Source organism: Pseudochaenichthys georgianus, chromosome 9, assembly GCF_902827115.2.
Source record: "Pseudochaenichthys georgianus chromosome 9, fPseGeo1.2, whole genome shotgun sequence".
In the NCBI taxonomy this organism is placed as follows: domain Eukaryota; kingdom Metazoa; phylum Chordata; class Actinopteri; order Perciformes; family Channichthyidae; genus Pseudochaenichthys; species Pseudochaenichthys georgianus.
The window spans coordinates 9,638,390-9,653,300 of NC_047511.1; the positions used below are offsets into that span (position 1 = coordinate 9,638,390).

Here is a 14,911-nt window from a genome sequence, read left to right on the forward strand (position 1 = left end):
ACCTGTTTTTTATCGGACATATAATGGTGAACTTCTGTGCTATTGTTGGCTGCGGCAACAGAGGTGATCGAAACAGGGGGCCAAAGTCATTTTACAGGCTGCCGGCGGTTATAACACACCAGGTTGAAGCAATGTATGCACTTTCAAAGCGTCGACGGGAAACATGGCTCAATAGGCTACATGCACAGTCACTTCCGCATTCTACTCAGAGCTGCTGATGCATTTCCTGTTGATGAAAAATGACGACCTTCTACACCCGCTGCCTACAAGAGCTTCCGAAATTAAAAATGTCGGATGTTCATCGGATTTGCCGGACGACTAAAGCCCCAGCCAGCAAACTCGATAAAGGCTTCAAATTATATGCTGCGTCATATATACACAACTATGAAGGTAAGAAGGTAACAGGTACTAACCAGCTAGCTTATGCTCCGGGTTATGCTAACGTTAGCTGTCAAAAGCTAGGTAACGCCAGAGCCCTATAGTATAACTACTATTATTATTATACTATTACTATAGTAGACTAGTATAGGGCTCTGGGTAACGCTATGTACTGTTTCTGGTGTTAATTCTTTAAAACATTAGCCATTTTGCTAACAAATACTATCGTTTAATAGCCTTATAGCCTAGCCAAGGTTGTCTTGTTGTTAGCCACACTGCATAATGGTATCGGCTTTTGTAAAGCAATGTTGCCATAGATGTTTTGACGTGAGTATAGATCTAACGCTGTTGCTCTGTTTTTTTTCATTCAGTGTCCAATAAAGACAGGCTGACAGGGCAGGTCAGCGTGAGAGCCTTGTGCTACAGGTCAATGAGGAAGAGCGAGACAGCACACAGTTTGAGTGTAGGCAGGCAACATTGCCACTGTGTTCCCCCCTGTTTATTGAGTTTCAGTTAAACATTAGTTTACCTTAAGGGAATCTCAACAGTGTCCTACAGTGTCCTACTGCTTTATCACAGCTGATTGGTCAGATATTATTACATTGATTATGGATGTGTAAGTATGGGGGTTCAAATATATAGTCAAAACTGCTTTAATACAATTTTCAAGGCATCTTAGTTTCCAAAGAAAGTTCATTGTGGTATTGTAGGGTAAGAGGGTAACACTAAGCATTCAGGAATACATGCTTCTTCTAGGATAATGGGTCAGTACAAATAACCAATAATTCTACTCATAACCTCCTGGCTCATTTACCACAAGTGAGGTTACTAATCACTAGTATTTCTTCTCTCTTTTTTAGATAACGCTTCGTGACTCATCACCAGTGGTGCTCACGCACAACCAGTGCTCCTGTGTTGCAGGAACTGTTTTGTGCAATCACACAGTAGCATTGCTGTTCCAAACAGCACATTACACTGAACTGAACATGTCAGTTGTGCCACCTGTGCATAGCTGTACTGAATCGGAACAGCAATGGCACAAGCCGCGAACAATGGTAATTTCAATGAGGTTCAAATACTTGTAATCTTTCACAGAGTTTTTGTTTTAAAGTGACTCAACGAACAGTAATTGTCTTTTCCTTAAGGGTGTGAAGCCAGGGCCCATCAACTCCATGGTCTTCACCAAGCCTGTACCAAATAGGATGGTGCAGACTGGAGTAAGGTCAGTTTAGCTGGAAAATGGTGTTTCCTGTGTTTTTTAAATTCATAATTCTGGTGCTGTATTCCTAACCTTTGTCACATTAATGTGCTATATTGTCTTTGCCATTCTTTGTAGGAGTGGATTCTACAGAGGCATGGTGGGGCCATTACCAGATCCCTGCCTGTTCAGAGTTACGGAGGCATACTCAGCGTTCAGCATTGAAGACAGACCGCTTGTGACCACAATGAACATGAGACCTGACAAGCCCCTTGTGGAAAGTGCCTTCGGGATTGTGCAGGAGGGCAGTGTTCTGTCCTATCAGATGCCTGCTTTGACGTCTCGGTACACCACACTTCACACTGACACACCACCAACACCCCACTTGCCCATAGAGGGGTATGTGATCTTGCCATGTGATTTACCGCTGGTGTGCTCAGAAGAGGAGCAACTGCATATTAACAGCTTATCTGTTGATTTAGAAATGTCTCACAAAATTGAGGAGGCTACCCGTGAGCAAAGCTCTAGCTCAGAGTGGCATCTGCTCCGCAAACCCAGGGTTACTGCCTCTAGGTTTAGAGAGATTTGTCACGTCAGAGGTGAGAGCTCTGCTAACTCTCTTGCAGAGCGAATACTCAAAGGTACAAGGCAGACTGCAGAAATGAGGAGAGGTGCAGAGATGGAGCCCACAGTAGCAGCTGAATACAGTAGACTGGCAAACGTGAACTACTCCCCTTGTGGCCTTGTCATTCACCCCTCTACGCCCTGGCTTGGTGCCTCCCCTGATAGAGTTGTATTTGACCCAACAGAATATCCCCAATTTGGCCTTGTTGAATTCAAATGTCCCAATGTCCCAAATTATGTCGACTGCAAATATGTGCAGATGGAATGTGGCTCCCCTAAGCTCAAGAAAAGCCATGCCTATTACTGGCAAGTACAGGGTCAACTTCTTGTGTCTGGGATGCAGTGGTGTGACTTTGTAGTGTGGGCACAGGAGGACTACCTGGTGCAAAGAATATACACAGATCCAGAAGTGCAAAGAGCAATCAGAGAAAAAGTAGACTTATTTTTTTTTTACACATACATGCCGAAGTACCTGTCATTACAAAAGTAGTGGGCACTGCAGCCATTGATAACTCTGTGAGCAGTTAGCTGCTAGACCCTGGCTCAGCCGCCATTGTTTTTAGGAGGCAATCCCTCAATCATGTGTTCTGAATGACAACAAAATGTGAATTTAATATTTTGTTTTTGATATATATTGTTTATATTGTATATTGTTTATATTGTTTGTTTGTTCACATTTCATATATGTAAATAAATATACAATTGTATTTAAAAAGACAATAAAGTGAAGTGATTTTTTTGTAATGAATAGTAAATCATTGCATTTGTAAGAAATCATCAACGCATTGTAATTTGCTATTTACCATTTATTCAAACAAAACACTAGCGTGTGTCAGGCAACACGGTGTGCTCACCCAGCTTAATCACAGCTACCTGCACAGGTGTCATCATCTTGTCTTATTTCACCCATTTCTTGACCAGTGCTTTGTTCTGATAGTTTGACAGCATACATGCTACTGCAAACAGCTGGGTGATGTTGTAGGCATGGGACAGGAGGATGACGCCATCAAAAAGTTTGTTCTCTTTTATCCTCCTGATGACACGTTCCACATGAACCCTCAGTCTGGCAATGGCCTGTGTCTCCCTCACCTGATAGGCCGGCATTTGCTTCTGCTTCGACAGAAAAGGTGGGCAGTACACTTTGCATTTGCAGCAATCGCTGATCAGGAAGCCCTTATCTACCATCACTGCCATGTTTTCAGTCAACAACGCAGCTATTCCAGACTGTTTGAAAATCTCCTTGTCGCTGACAGAACCACCATACAGACTGGAAACAAATGTCACTGCGCCATGTGGGGCTATGCCAACCAGGGCTTTCATGGTGCAGTGAGATTTGTATGTAGAATACATTTCACTTTGGAGGAGGAGTGAGGATGGTGTTTGACACCTCAGCTCTGTGCAATCCAGGATCACCTGTGTGTCTGGGAAATCTTTGAAGGCCTCTGGGAGGTGGTCTTGAACTTCTGCAGGTGTAAGCCAGATGCACTGTGACCCCAATAAAGTTGTAAGAAAACTTGTCCATGTTGCAATGATGCGGCTCACAGTGGACTGGTGTATGTTGAAGCGGTTTGCAAGGTCCCTTTCTTTCAAACCCACCGACAGGAAGCAGAGAAAAAGGAAGAACTCGTCAATTGGCTGAAGCAGCTGTCTCTGGAAGATAAAAACAAAAAAAGGGTACTATATTAATGTCATGAGAGTAGCACACGATGGGAAAAACATTAAGTTGTTTTAGTTCTCTGATGTATTCAAAAATGATTGAGTACTATAGCCTTTTAGCCAACACAAAAGCAATGAAATGTCAGAGAAACATTTTCCCTTCAGTTTGTGTTTAGAGTGTGTGTTAAAAGAAACGTAGCCTACCGTTGATGGACGTGCGTGTGTAACCACTTCTTCATTCCTCTTGGCAGCTGATATCGCTCTTGTGACACGAACCATTTTATAAATGGAAGGCTCAATCAGAAACCAGAAGGCCATCAGGTGGTTATAGCTCGGGAATCTGTACACAAAAGACACATGTCAGTCATTAATTGACTCGTTAACTGTAACACATGGGCTAATGCTTTCCTCTTGTTTGCTGTAATACATTACAATTCAAATAGACTGATTAAGAAGGCACTTGGTGCAGGTATAGTAATATACAGCAGTAACATGTAACAACTACATTAAAGCAGCAGTAATAATCTAAAACATAAAGGGAACATTTTACACAGAATGACTACTTTTACTCTTCATTCTTAAGTGTGCAACTGGGAGAAACGCAGTGGATATTGACATGTACTTTTACTTTGGTAAGGTTTTGAAGATTTCCACTTGTAGTAAAGTATTATCAGTATGTTGTTAGTATTAGTATGTTTTACTCCACCACATTTAGTTAACCTTCATAGTTTCTAGTTACTTATAAAAACACATGATTTATGATTCTACATGTTCAGTTCAGGAGTATTTTCAAACCATAGTATTTGTACTTATACTTCAGTTAAGTTGAGTAGCCTACTTATTCCAACACTGCATGCATATAGTCAGCAGTCAAACGGCAGGTAAACAGGATTCTTTATAAGCTAACCCATCTCAAAAACTTGGATAGAATTTAGCCAAAACATTACCTGGTATAGAATCGGATGTTGTCGTCGGAGCCAGCAAACCGCTGTAAGCAAAACTCTCGCTGGACTCTTAACTCCTGCAGTTGCTTCTGCAGATCCTCCACTGTTTTGGAGTTGTCTTCTGTAGCTTGAGAGGACATGTCCAGTGAAGCTGGTTCAGGGGCTGAGCAGTAATCATGGTCACGGACATCCATGTGCTCTTCCTGCTCCTCCCGAGAGACTGGTTCAGTGGGCCGCTCCCTTCTCTCCCAAACACTACCCCGCGGTGTTTGAGCAGTGAAGTGATTCCACTCAAACAAAGTTGGTACAGCACCTTTCACAAGCCTCCTACGGCCATCAAGGGTTTTTGGCTCTATTAGTTGATCCGTAGCGAAGTGACGACTGCAGACCTTGGAGTGAGAGGAGATTGTGAAGTTATCGCGTCGTATTTTAACCAGCCACTGTCTTCGCAGCTCGAGTTCGGTCGGAAAGCCATGGAAACTTAGGACCCCGTTAAATTTAGCTGATGCCGTACAAAGTGGGACACAGCAGTGCTCGGAGTAGTTCTTTACTTGTCTTTGCAAATGCTCCGTTTTGAAAATCTTCCGTCGACTCATATTTAAACCATAGATTTAAACAGTAAAACATTTGTGGACGCTCAGCTACGCAGACCGGAAGCAAACCGGAAGCTCCCAAGCAGTATTACGGCTAAGGCGGAAGTACGTCTCAGACCCTAGTGCATGTAGCCTATAGGATCGGACGGGAGGATCTCAAACCATCCAACCACAACTATACTCGCGTTTGTGGGGATCATTTCACGTCAGGTAAGTGTCAGGTTTTACATACAAACATTCAAAATCAACATACAACCCACTTACTAAGACATGTATCTTAACAAGGACATATGAATCCTGGAGTCTGTGTCATCGATCGACATATCAGATTGTGGAGTATCTACAAAACAAAGTCATCCCTTGGCTCAGGTCATCTTCCCACCAGTCTGTAAATCCCCTGCAGTGCTTCGTTTAACTGTAATTTAATGAAATTCCTCCCCCTACTGGCCATTTGATTATATGTAAACAGTAAAGGCTGTACAGTCCCTGGCACCTTTTCAGAGGCTTTTGGTTTCCTCAATTATTTGTCATGTTCCAATGTCTTGACACCAGCATTTTAAATATATCTAAAGTCTGACTTCGCCTGTCAAAAGAGGTCAAATTTGTATTAATTAACAGTTCACCCAGGATATAACTGACCTACAATCTGATTTATTTGCAGGTAAACCAGTGGCACTTTTTGACAAAAATCATACTGACTGGGCACTGTCTGTCAAATTGGGTCACGAGAAAATTACAGCACCTTCCCCTGCTACACATGCCAGGTATAAACGCGCCAGAAAAAGGTCATCCATCGCACCACTTGATCTCTACAGCATGGTATCTGATATTCCATCTCAAGAAGAGCCCGCACCAGTCCTGGGAGCCACTGGGGAAGAAGAAGGAATGATTGAACCAGAGACTGGCACTGCAACTCAGACTGATTTGACTGGTGAAATGATTGACAAAATGTCATTTGAAATTAATAATGTAACAACAGAAAATGTTAACTTAAAAGAAAAGCTTGTAATATATTACTAATGTATTTTTTACTTTCTAAAGATGTAGATGGGATTACATTGATGGATAAAATAGCTGAAGTGTGCTGCGACCTGAATAATGTGTGTGATACTGTAATACCCGTTGATTGAGCCTTTACATTCTGTTACACCCCAATCAACCCATATCAGATTGAAAAATATGATAGGTTTGTATTGTAATTATTATTACATTATTGTCAATGTTGTACTTGGTCAATTAAATGTCTTGATAATCAGAAAAGTGATTTGGGGTTTGGTTGTGTAGGGGAATGTTTGAACAATTATTTAAGATGTTTTCAGGCATGGAAGATTAATGTTTTTCTCTCAAGTTTTCTATTGTCAGATTGGACACATCCCAAATTGCTTGAATGTGGTTTCAGACCTGCACTGCGCACTAGAATAGTACTGGTAGAATATTCAAGCTTGGGTAAATACATTTGGAAAAAAACAATTGAAAGGGCAAAGTATTATATTTATTACAGGTTTCCAATTTACCCATTGAAAAAGGGTGAAAAATAAGTATGCTCCTTTAACTGTAAGATGCAGAGATCACCTCACATAACAGAGATACATTAACATTGTGTCCATATTACAGTTTTTTTCAATGCTAAAACACATTTTTTGAAAGCAGGGCTTATTTTCTCAAAACACATTCACAAAAAAAAGTGCAAAACACCTCATATATAATCACATAAATATATACACTGTCATTCAGATTGATTAATACTTCTGTTTCTTTTGAGAGGGGACATGCTGATGACATTTGTCACAATACCAGCTTCCTTTGGGGGCAACTGTTATACCAACACATTCAAAATGAAACCAGGTAGTTTCACAATTTGTGTTATCACATCCTATCACGGGAAGCTTTTCCTCTCCACGACAAAGGCACCATTTGGGTACCAGTGGTTGGGTATCGGTTGGCTGAGTCAGAGTGGCACATACAGCAGGGTCTGGTATCAGGCAGAGAGGCCTTTTTGGTGCAGTAATGGAGACTGGTGTAGTTGCACTGGGAATTCTGGTGAAGAATTGCCCACTCAACTCGAGGAGAATGACCTTCTGAAAGAATTCATGAGCTTTGGGGTATACCTTCTCCCAAAAGTCAATATCTGGGGTTATGCGTTCAAGATTAATCTTTCCATTCACCCACAGAACAAATTCAGCATATTCAACATCGCATAGAAATAATTGGGTATGCAGGCACTTGATAGAAATAGGCATGGTCTTCTTCAGCCTGTCCTGTCCATCACGTGATTCCAGACATGTATGGTCTGACGGTGCAGCAACACAGTAGGGGCATTTAATTTCCAAAACACCTACACCACAGCACTTGCAGGACACAACACCATCTGGAGTAGCACCTAAATATGGAAATGTTGGCGATAACACGAGCCCAGAATCCTGGCAAATGAAACTGTCATGTTGATTCATAATTGTAATGTAATCTTCACGTGCTGATTTCTCGTGATTACATCCCCATTCAGTAGCTGCAGTTTTAAATTTTGTGGCTTCTGGGTAACAAATAGCTTTAATCAAGCTAAGCGATGGTTTACTTGCACTTGTTGAACATGCTGCCTTCATACGAGATGCTGTAATCCGCCAAGCTCTGTATCGATACCAGAGTTTGGATTTGGCCTGTGTTTTTGTTGCCTTCTCAATGACATCCGCCTCCGGCTTGGTGATAGCGACATTGATCCCTTGGCAATGTTCTGTAAGCGCTTTATGGTCCATTTCTAGGCAGTTCTCACTTTTTAAACTAGAAAGCGGCTTAGGAAATGTTGACAAAGTCACTTTTGGGACAAAATCGGCATTGTGTGGAGCTGAGATTGTCAATATTGCACACTTCCTTCCAGTAGATTTCAGTGATGCCAGGAAAGACTGTTGCTCAGCATCTGTCGCTTTTGGAATTTCCCTCAAGTGACGTAAAAGTGGTGGTGTTGTTGTTGTTGTTAAATTAGCTGCATCACCAAGACTGTCAATTGCTTGGCTTAAACGATTCCTTCGGGTTTTAGCCGAACTAAAGTCAATGTCAGCAACAGGGGAAGGTGTTACATCCTTCACTGATCCAGGTAGAAGCCAATACGCCTTTTCCTGGGTAACTGTCTTGGCATCACGTATCCGTACAGATGTTTCAATGTAGAACAGGAGAGATGCAACATGGGTACATGTCGATCCCAAACCAGCCTTGCAGTTGCAGTTAGCTGTGATGACGGCACCATCCTTCTTCATCAGTACCCACGGACATGTTGGCGGCAGCCCAATACTCTGAGAATGCAATACCTGAAAAATGAAATACAAAAATATTATTGGATTGTTGACTATTTAGAACCACCAATATTTTGGTCCAACTTTACTTTCAAATACTGATTGTTTACACAACCAGTGGGTGGTCAGCTCTTGTCATATTCCTATGCTAGGTAGCCCATAACAGAAGCTGACAACCAAGAATAGGTTCACAACTTTTGTCATTTAAATATATTGCAATATATAATAAAGCTTTAGTTATAAAGACCTTTTCATAAAGCACGTGTAGCTCAAAGTGCTTTACAAAATGGCACACATCACAAATTAAAAATAAACCACAAGAAATTCCCCTCAGATCAGATGTTAAGACCTTTACAGGTACATGCAGCATAGCAACAACATATACCATTTTAACAGGTTAAGAGACAGGAGGAGGTAAAAGGTATGATAATAAAAATAAATAATAAGACACAAGACTAAGTTTATTGATGCAACGATATCCCTATAAATTAAAGTAAACATAAATACAAAGCTGGTGTTTAAAAATGTCCACTGAGTTGGCCTCTGATATTTCTTGGTAGCGTAGTGCAGTGGTTCCCAAACGGTGTGCCGCGGAACACTGGTGTGCTGTATGGAACGCCCTTTGCGCCACAATTCGCGCGTTTATTCGCGCGTAGTTTCGCGCGGATTAACGGGGAGGTCCGTTTATTCGCGCGAAACTACGCGCGAATAAACGGGGAGGTCCGTTTTATAAACGGGGAGGTCCGTTTGAGTTCAAAGTCTCAGTAACCAATCAGTGAAGAGCAAAACCAGACCAAAGCAATCTGTAGATGAAAAGTTCCTGACATTGTGAGGCTGGAAATTGTACGTTATTCCAGATTCAGGGGACTATGTATTAATTTGGCTTTCAATATAATAAATATATCAATCAATATAACCTGCCTTCATTGTCTTTTAAAATAAAATCGCCTTACCTTATCTTACTGAAGTGAAGGGTATTTATGTCTCCTTAAATCACCTTTTAAAAGTACTTATAACATGGCATGGTGTAACATATCAAAATGATCAGTCTCTGGTCTTGCTAGAAATGCAATGTCACTCACCTTAGAGCCACTGTCTTATGAGATACTTAGCTTAGAAATCAGATTTTTGGAAAACTTAAAAACTCTTGTGAAAACACAGATGTACTCATGTCATCCATTTATGTGTTGTTCATGTCTAAATTAGAATTTGGAGTAAAATAGTTCTATCACTCTACTTTCACCACAGCAAAGTTACATCAGGACTGATTCATGACTTCATATTCCATACTGGGGTTCATGTGATGTGTACAAATACAAATTGAGCATTACAACTTTTTTTTTTCAACCAACTATTTATGTTAACATAAGAAACTGTAAAATCTCAATATTTACAATACAGGGTTCATACACTTTTTCACCAGTGATTTTAAATGACTCTTTCATGTGGCTAGCATGTGGTGCCTCGCCCATATTGGAAATATTGAATATGTTACAACACAGTTTGCATTTAGCACGTCTTGGGTCAATGTCTTTTGATAACCACAATTGGTACTTATTCTTTAAAAGCCATACATTGTTGAAACTGCACTTCCCAGACAGCTTGGCATCTTTATATCAAATAGTAGCTCCTGTAGACTAGAGGGCATGATTGTAAACATCCCTCACCAGCGAAATACTGCCACAGTTGACATTTTACATTTCATTATACGATACAGTATTTATTATCATTATAGTATTACTATTTCAGCGATTAGATAACATATAAATTATATTTGATGCAACTTTAGTTATATTTCCATGACTTTTCCAAAACTTTGGGAAAAATATTGCATTCCATGACTTTTCCAGGTTTTTAATGACCGTACGAATCCTGAAAATATCAGAACTTTCTCAACCAATATTCATTATAAATGTAAAGACAGGGGGAGCAGTGCCATGGTCTTTGTCTGTCTTCCAAGACAGTGGGTCTGGCTGCTGTGTAGGTGATGGTGCATGGGCTGCTGGTGGCTGTGGCGGCGGGAGGGAAGTGTGCTAGGCGAGACTTCTTTGCTGGCTGGGTTGATCGTGATGGCTGTGGTGGAGGCCTTTGTACCGAGGTGTATCTTAATCTTGTGGCAGGCACAGATGGAGGTGGAGGCTGCTGTAGTGATGCTGGTCCTTGGTGGCTCTGGTGAAGGCCCTTGAGCCACGGTAGATCTTGACCTGGGTGCAGGCACAGATGGAGGTTCTTGCTGCTAGGCGCAGGCAGCTGTGAAATGGGAAAGAAATATAGGACAATAATTACTAAGTTCATTAAAATATAAAGTTCAAGTGGAATGTTTCTCCCCTCTCTCTCTCTCTATTTAACTATGTTACACCCACACAATGAAAGTACACTATTACTGTAATATTTACCTATCTTCAAATGGATCCTTGTTGTTGTTGCTGTATTCTCCAGGTTCTGATGCTCCATCTCCACTGCTGCTAGTGCTACAAGTCCGCTGTGCAGAGCTGCATATTGCATTCCATGACTTTTCCAGGTTTTTAATGACTGTACGAACCCTGACAATATCAGAACTTTCTCAACTAACTATTCATTATAAATGTAAAGACAGGGTCTTTGTCTGTCTTCCAATACAGTGGGTCTGGCTGCTGTGTAGGTGGGGGTGATGGTGCATGGCAGGGCTCGAGCATAAGGACGTCCCGTCGTAGAAAAATAGTGTCGGGGAGGATACAAAATAATTTTGGGACGAATTTGGGACGAGTTAAAATAAAAATACCCTGCTAACTCTACTACAAACGGCGATGAAAATGAAACCGACTGCACGTTTTGTGTAGCACACAGTTATTAAACCTCCTTGTCAACATAAACACCATGATAAACACACACGCACAAAACATTCAGAAACCCTCGAAATACACACATGTAGCTACAGCTGGCTGTGCCCGCAAATGTGCAGGCCTAGCTATGTTCTGTTCGCGGGTTGAGTGATGTACAATGGCATCAGGTGGAGGAATTCTGAAATGTTTTACCGTTACATCACAAAAACGCACAGCAGAACCAGACCCTGGAGCACCGGCCTCTTTATTTACTTACTCCTCTTCATCCCCTATGGGTGATAAGGCTGAGAAGAGAACCCTCCTCCATCGTATTTAGTCCTTAGCAATATGCTGCCTCTCCCCATGTAGGGATGGGTACCGAGCCCCGGTGTTAAACGGGCCGGAATTATTAAAGACAGTGGTAATGTTAAGCTCCGACGTTATCTGACTTTTTATCGGTACTGGAGACATTTAAAAAATATAAGTCATATGTATTATTGCTACATCCACATTATATCGCAGTTTTAGTTTCACCAACTCCGTTTCTAATATGCAATAAGACTACAACATGCGTCTATGATGTATTTTTGAGCTTTCCAATCCAGACGAGATCTCTCTCTCCCGTCTGGGTGCGAGGGGGCGGGCCGTTAGTAAAGGTCTCCTGACTGTTTTACAGACTCGCATCCTGGTTAGTGGTTACTCTGGGTTCTGTCTTCAGGACAGTGTTGAATTTTTTTGTTAATTGGATGAGTAATTTTCTCATTTGTGTGTTTGTTTAAATATATTTGGCCTTTGTTTATGTGATTGAATGATTTACTCAAATAAAAAGGTTGATGAATTATCATCTAATGATTTGTATGATGTTTTATTTATGTTAAAGGTCACTTTGAATGATTTTAACTCGTGATAATGTAGAAAAACTAACATTTTAAATTCGGGACAGTCCACATTAATTTCGGGACGGCTTATATTGTATTTCGGGACGGTTCCGGGAGGATGGGGAAAAAAGTTAGTCGAGAGCCCTGGTGCATGGGCTGCTGGTGGCTGTGTCGGCGGGAGGGAGGTGTGCTAGGCGAGACTTCTTTGCTGGCTGGATTGATCGTGATGGCTGTGGTGGAGGCCTTTGTACCGAGGTGTATCTTAATCTTGTGGCAGGCACAGATGGAGATGGAGGCTGCTGGTCCTTGGTGGTGGTGGCTCTGGTGAAGGCCGTTGAGCCACGGTAGATCTTGACCTGGGTGCAGGCACAGGTGGAGGTTCTTGCTGCTAGGCCCAGGCAGCTGTGAAATCGGAAAGAAATATAGGACAATATTTACTACTAAGTTCATTAAAATATAAAGTTCAAGTGGAATGTTTCTCAAGCACAAATAACAATGCACAACTTAAAATAAAATGGGGAGCAGGGCTCGCAATTAACGATGTCCCGATGCCCATAAAAATTCCTACTGGGACACAAATCTATTTTGTCTGGGACTATTTCGGGACAGTGAAAAAAATTAAATTAAAATTAAACTTCAAAATGGGTGTTATTTGCAAAGTCATTGGGCTGTCAAATCATAGAATGCATTCTACGTCATCCACTCTGCTGCTGACTGCTGCTAGACTCGCGCCAATGCAATGGTCACGACAGTTAAAAACAGAAGAAAGAAATGCTGGTTGAATAAACAGCCCCCTGTTGCAAGCCCCAATTCTGCCGACTCCCGAAACTAAAACATCCCAATTCCTGGTCATGATGCACCGTCTTCCATTGTGGTAAATTAGTTAATTAGTCTTAAGTGCCAATGTTAGCGCTAACTAACGCTAGCAACTGAAGTGCGCCTTACAATGCATACAAACGTCCTAAAATGCGGTGTCATGTTCTTTTGAAGTTTGTGAAATGATGTGAAATACAGTTGATCAGAATAAGAGGTGTAGCCGATCATTTTTGTATTTTCTTTGTCAGCCAGTCAGTGAGCAGGCTAGAATCTTTAGCTGCAAAAACGTAAGGCATTTAGCTAATCATTTAGCGTTTTACTTTTTGTTGGTCAAGAACGTCAGTCAGATTGGGTGACGATTAGAAAGGGGGTCGCAAGGTAATTTTAGTTTGTCAATCAACTCTGGTATGAGAATAATGTGTCATGTTAAGAGAGAGTAATGTTCCAGTTGTTTTTGTGCCTGGGGGAGGGGGGGGGGTGGGTGAATGAGTGAGAGCAAGATGATTGACATTCATGAATGAAGATAGAAGATCAATTTATATTCCTATAGTACTACTGACGACTTGTGAGGATAACTTGTAACTAGAACTGAAAACAGATACATTTATTAAACTGTATTATGGAACTTCTGTTTTTTTATTGTCATTCATACCACTTTTATTGCCAGATAGAGGGTTCCGATCATAAAACACAGAGACCATACAGCCATACCATATTGAATTGAAAAATACAAATCAGAATTCTTCAATGTTGACATGACAATGATAAATTAGTCTGGATATTGAGAAACAATAGAAAAACATGTCTTAAAACAACTCTCTTCCCTTCTACTCTAGGAGAGGCAACAGATCAGACTAATATTCATATGTTTAAAAGAATAAGTATTTTAAACTTACATGGTGGACCAGAGTCTCTGGTGTGATGATTAAGTGACAAAAAAGTATCAAATTATATGTATTCTGCATAATTGGGGGGGGCGACGATACAAATTTAAATTTGGGACACTGCTGGTTATATCCGGGACAATACAAAGTAGAATTCGGGACAGTTGTGGGACACTGAGGAAAAAAGTTAATTTTGAGCCCTGGTGGGGAGGTGGGACAGGAGTCTCTCTCTCTCTTACAAACTATTTAACTAAACCCACACAATGAAAGTACACTATTACTGTAATATTTACATTTACCTATCTTCAAATGGATCCTTGTTGTTGTTGCTGTATTCTCCAGGTTCTGATGCTCCATCTCCACTGCTGCTAGTGCTACAAGTCTGCTGTGCAGAGCTGGTAATCAGATAATAAGCCTGTTGAACCGGAGAAAAGAATGAAGCAGAGGGAAAGTTGCTGCCGTTTGTGTGGTTGTCCTAGCCAGAATTTATTAAACCCATTAATAAATACACTTACAAATTATATCCGTTTTCTCTATTTATGTATCTCTGCGTTGTGTTGTGTGGTCGAATGAATATGACTTCCTTCTTGCCAACCAGCTTTATTATCTGTGCAAACAGAATATAAGGAAATGGCTTCACCAGCGTTCTACCTCAATACTTCTCCTCAGTAAGGCCTGAAGCTATGAACTGCAAACAAATTATAACATTATAAAATGCCTTTAAGGCAGCACACTGTTTGAAGCGATGCACATTATATAAACTAACGTTACACACGGCAACGACATTAACTGCAAACAGTCGTGACTTGTGTGAAGTGTAACATTAAACAATATATTAACATATTAAATACAACA

At 41.0% G+C, this 14,911-nt stretch overlaps 2 protein-coding genes across 2 annotated transcripts; one reads left to right on the top strand and one right to left on the bottom strand.

The window, feature by feature from the left end:
* The first annotated feature begins 200 nt into the window (after positions 1 to 200).
* LOC117452972 (uncharacterized) lies at positions 201 to 2,828 on the top strand. The gene is made up of 4 exons (XM_034091797.2): positions 201 to 390; positions 1,239 to 1,433; positions 1,524 to 1,600; positions 1,715 to 2,828. The coding sequence occupies exons 1-4, from the start codon at positions 295 to 297 to the stop codon at positions 2,688 to 2,690; spliced, it is 1,344 nt and encodes a 447-aa protein (XP_033947688.1). The 5' UTR covers positions 201 to 294; the 3' UTR covers positions 2,691 to 2,828.
* A 163-nt stretch (positions 2,829 to 2,991) lies between these two features.
* On the bottom strand, positions 2,992 to 5,486 carry LOC117452971 (uncharacterized). The gene is made up of 3 exons (XM_034091796.2): positions 4,804 to 5,486; positions 4,061 to 4,196; positions 2,992 to 3,850 (listed from the first exon to the last, which is right to left on the bottom strand). The coding sequence occupies exons 1-3, from the start codon at positions 5,394 to 5,396 to the stop codon at positions 3,098 to 3,100; spliced, it is 1,482 nt and encodes a 493-aa protein (XP_033947687.1). The 5' UTR covers positions 5,397 to 5,486; the 3' UTR covers positions 2,992 to 3,097.
* Between the last annotated feature and the right edge of the window lie 9,425 nt (positions 5,487 to 14,911).

Excerpts from the sequence above, each read along its gene's own strand:
- LOC117452971 (XM_034091796.2), bottom strand. The coding sequence starts at position 5,396 with ATGAGTCGACGGAAGATTTTCAAAACGGAGCATTTGCAAAGACAAGTA. Across the intron at positions 4,197-4,803 it reads AACATCCGATTCTATACCAG|ATTCCCGAGCTATAACCACC; the intron begins GTAATGTTTTGG and ends TTTTGTGTACAG. Across the intron at positions 3,851-4,060 it reads CACACGCACGTCCATCAACG|AGACAGCTGCTTCAGCCAAT; the intron begins GTAGGCTACGTT and ends TTTATCTTCCAG.
- LOC117452972 (XM_034091797.2), top strand. The coding sequence starts at position 295 with ATGTTCATCGGATTTGCCGGACGACTAAAGCCCCAGCCAGCAAACTCG. Across the intron at positions 391-1,238 it reads ATATATACACAACTATGAAG|ATAACGCTTCGTGACTCATC; the intron begins GTAAGAAGGTAA and ends TCTCTTTTTTAG. Across the intron at positions 1,434-1,523 it reads GGCACAAGCCGCGAACAATG|GGTGTGAAGCCAGGGCCCAT; the intron begins GTAATTTCAATG and ends CTTTTCCTTAAG.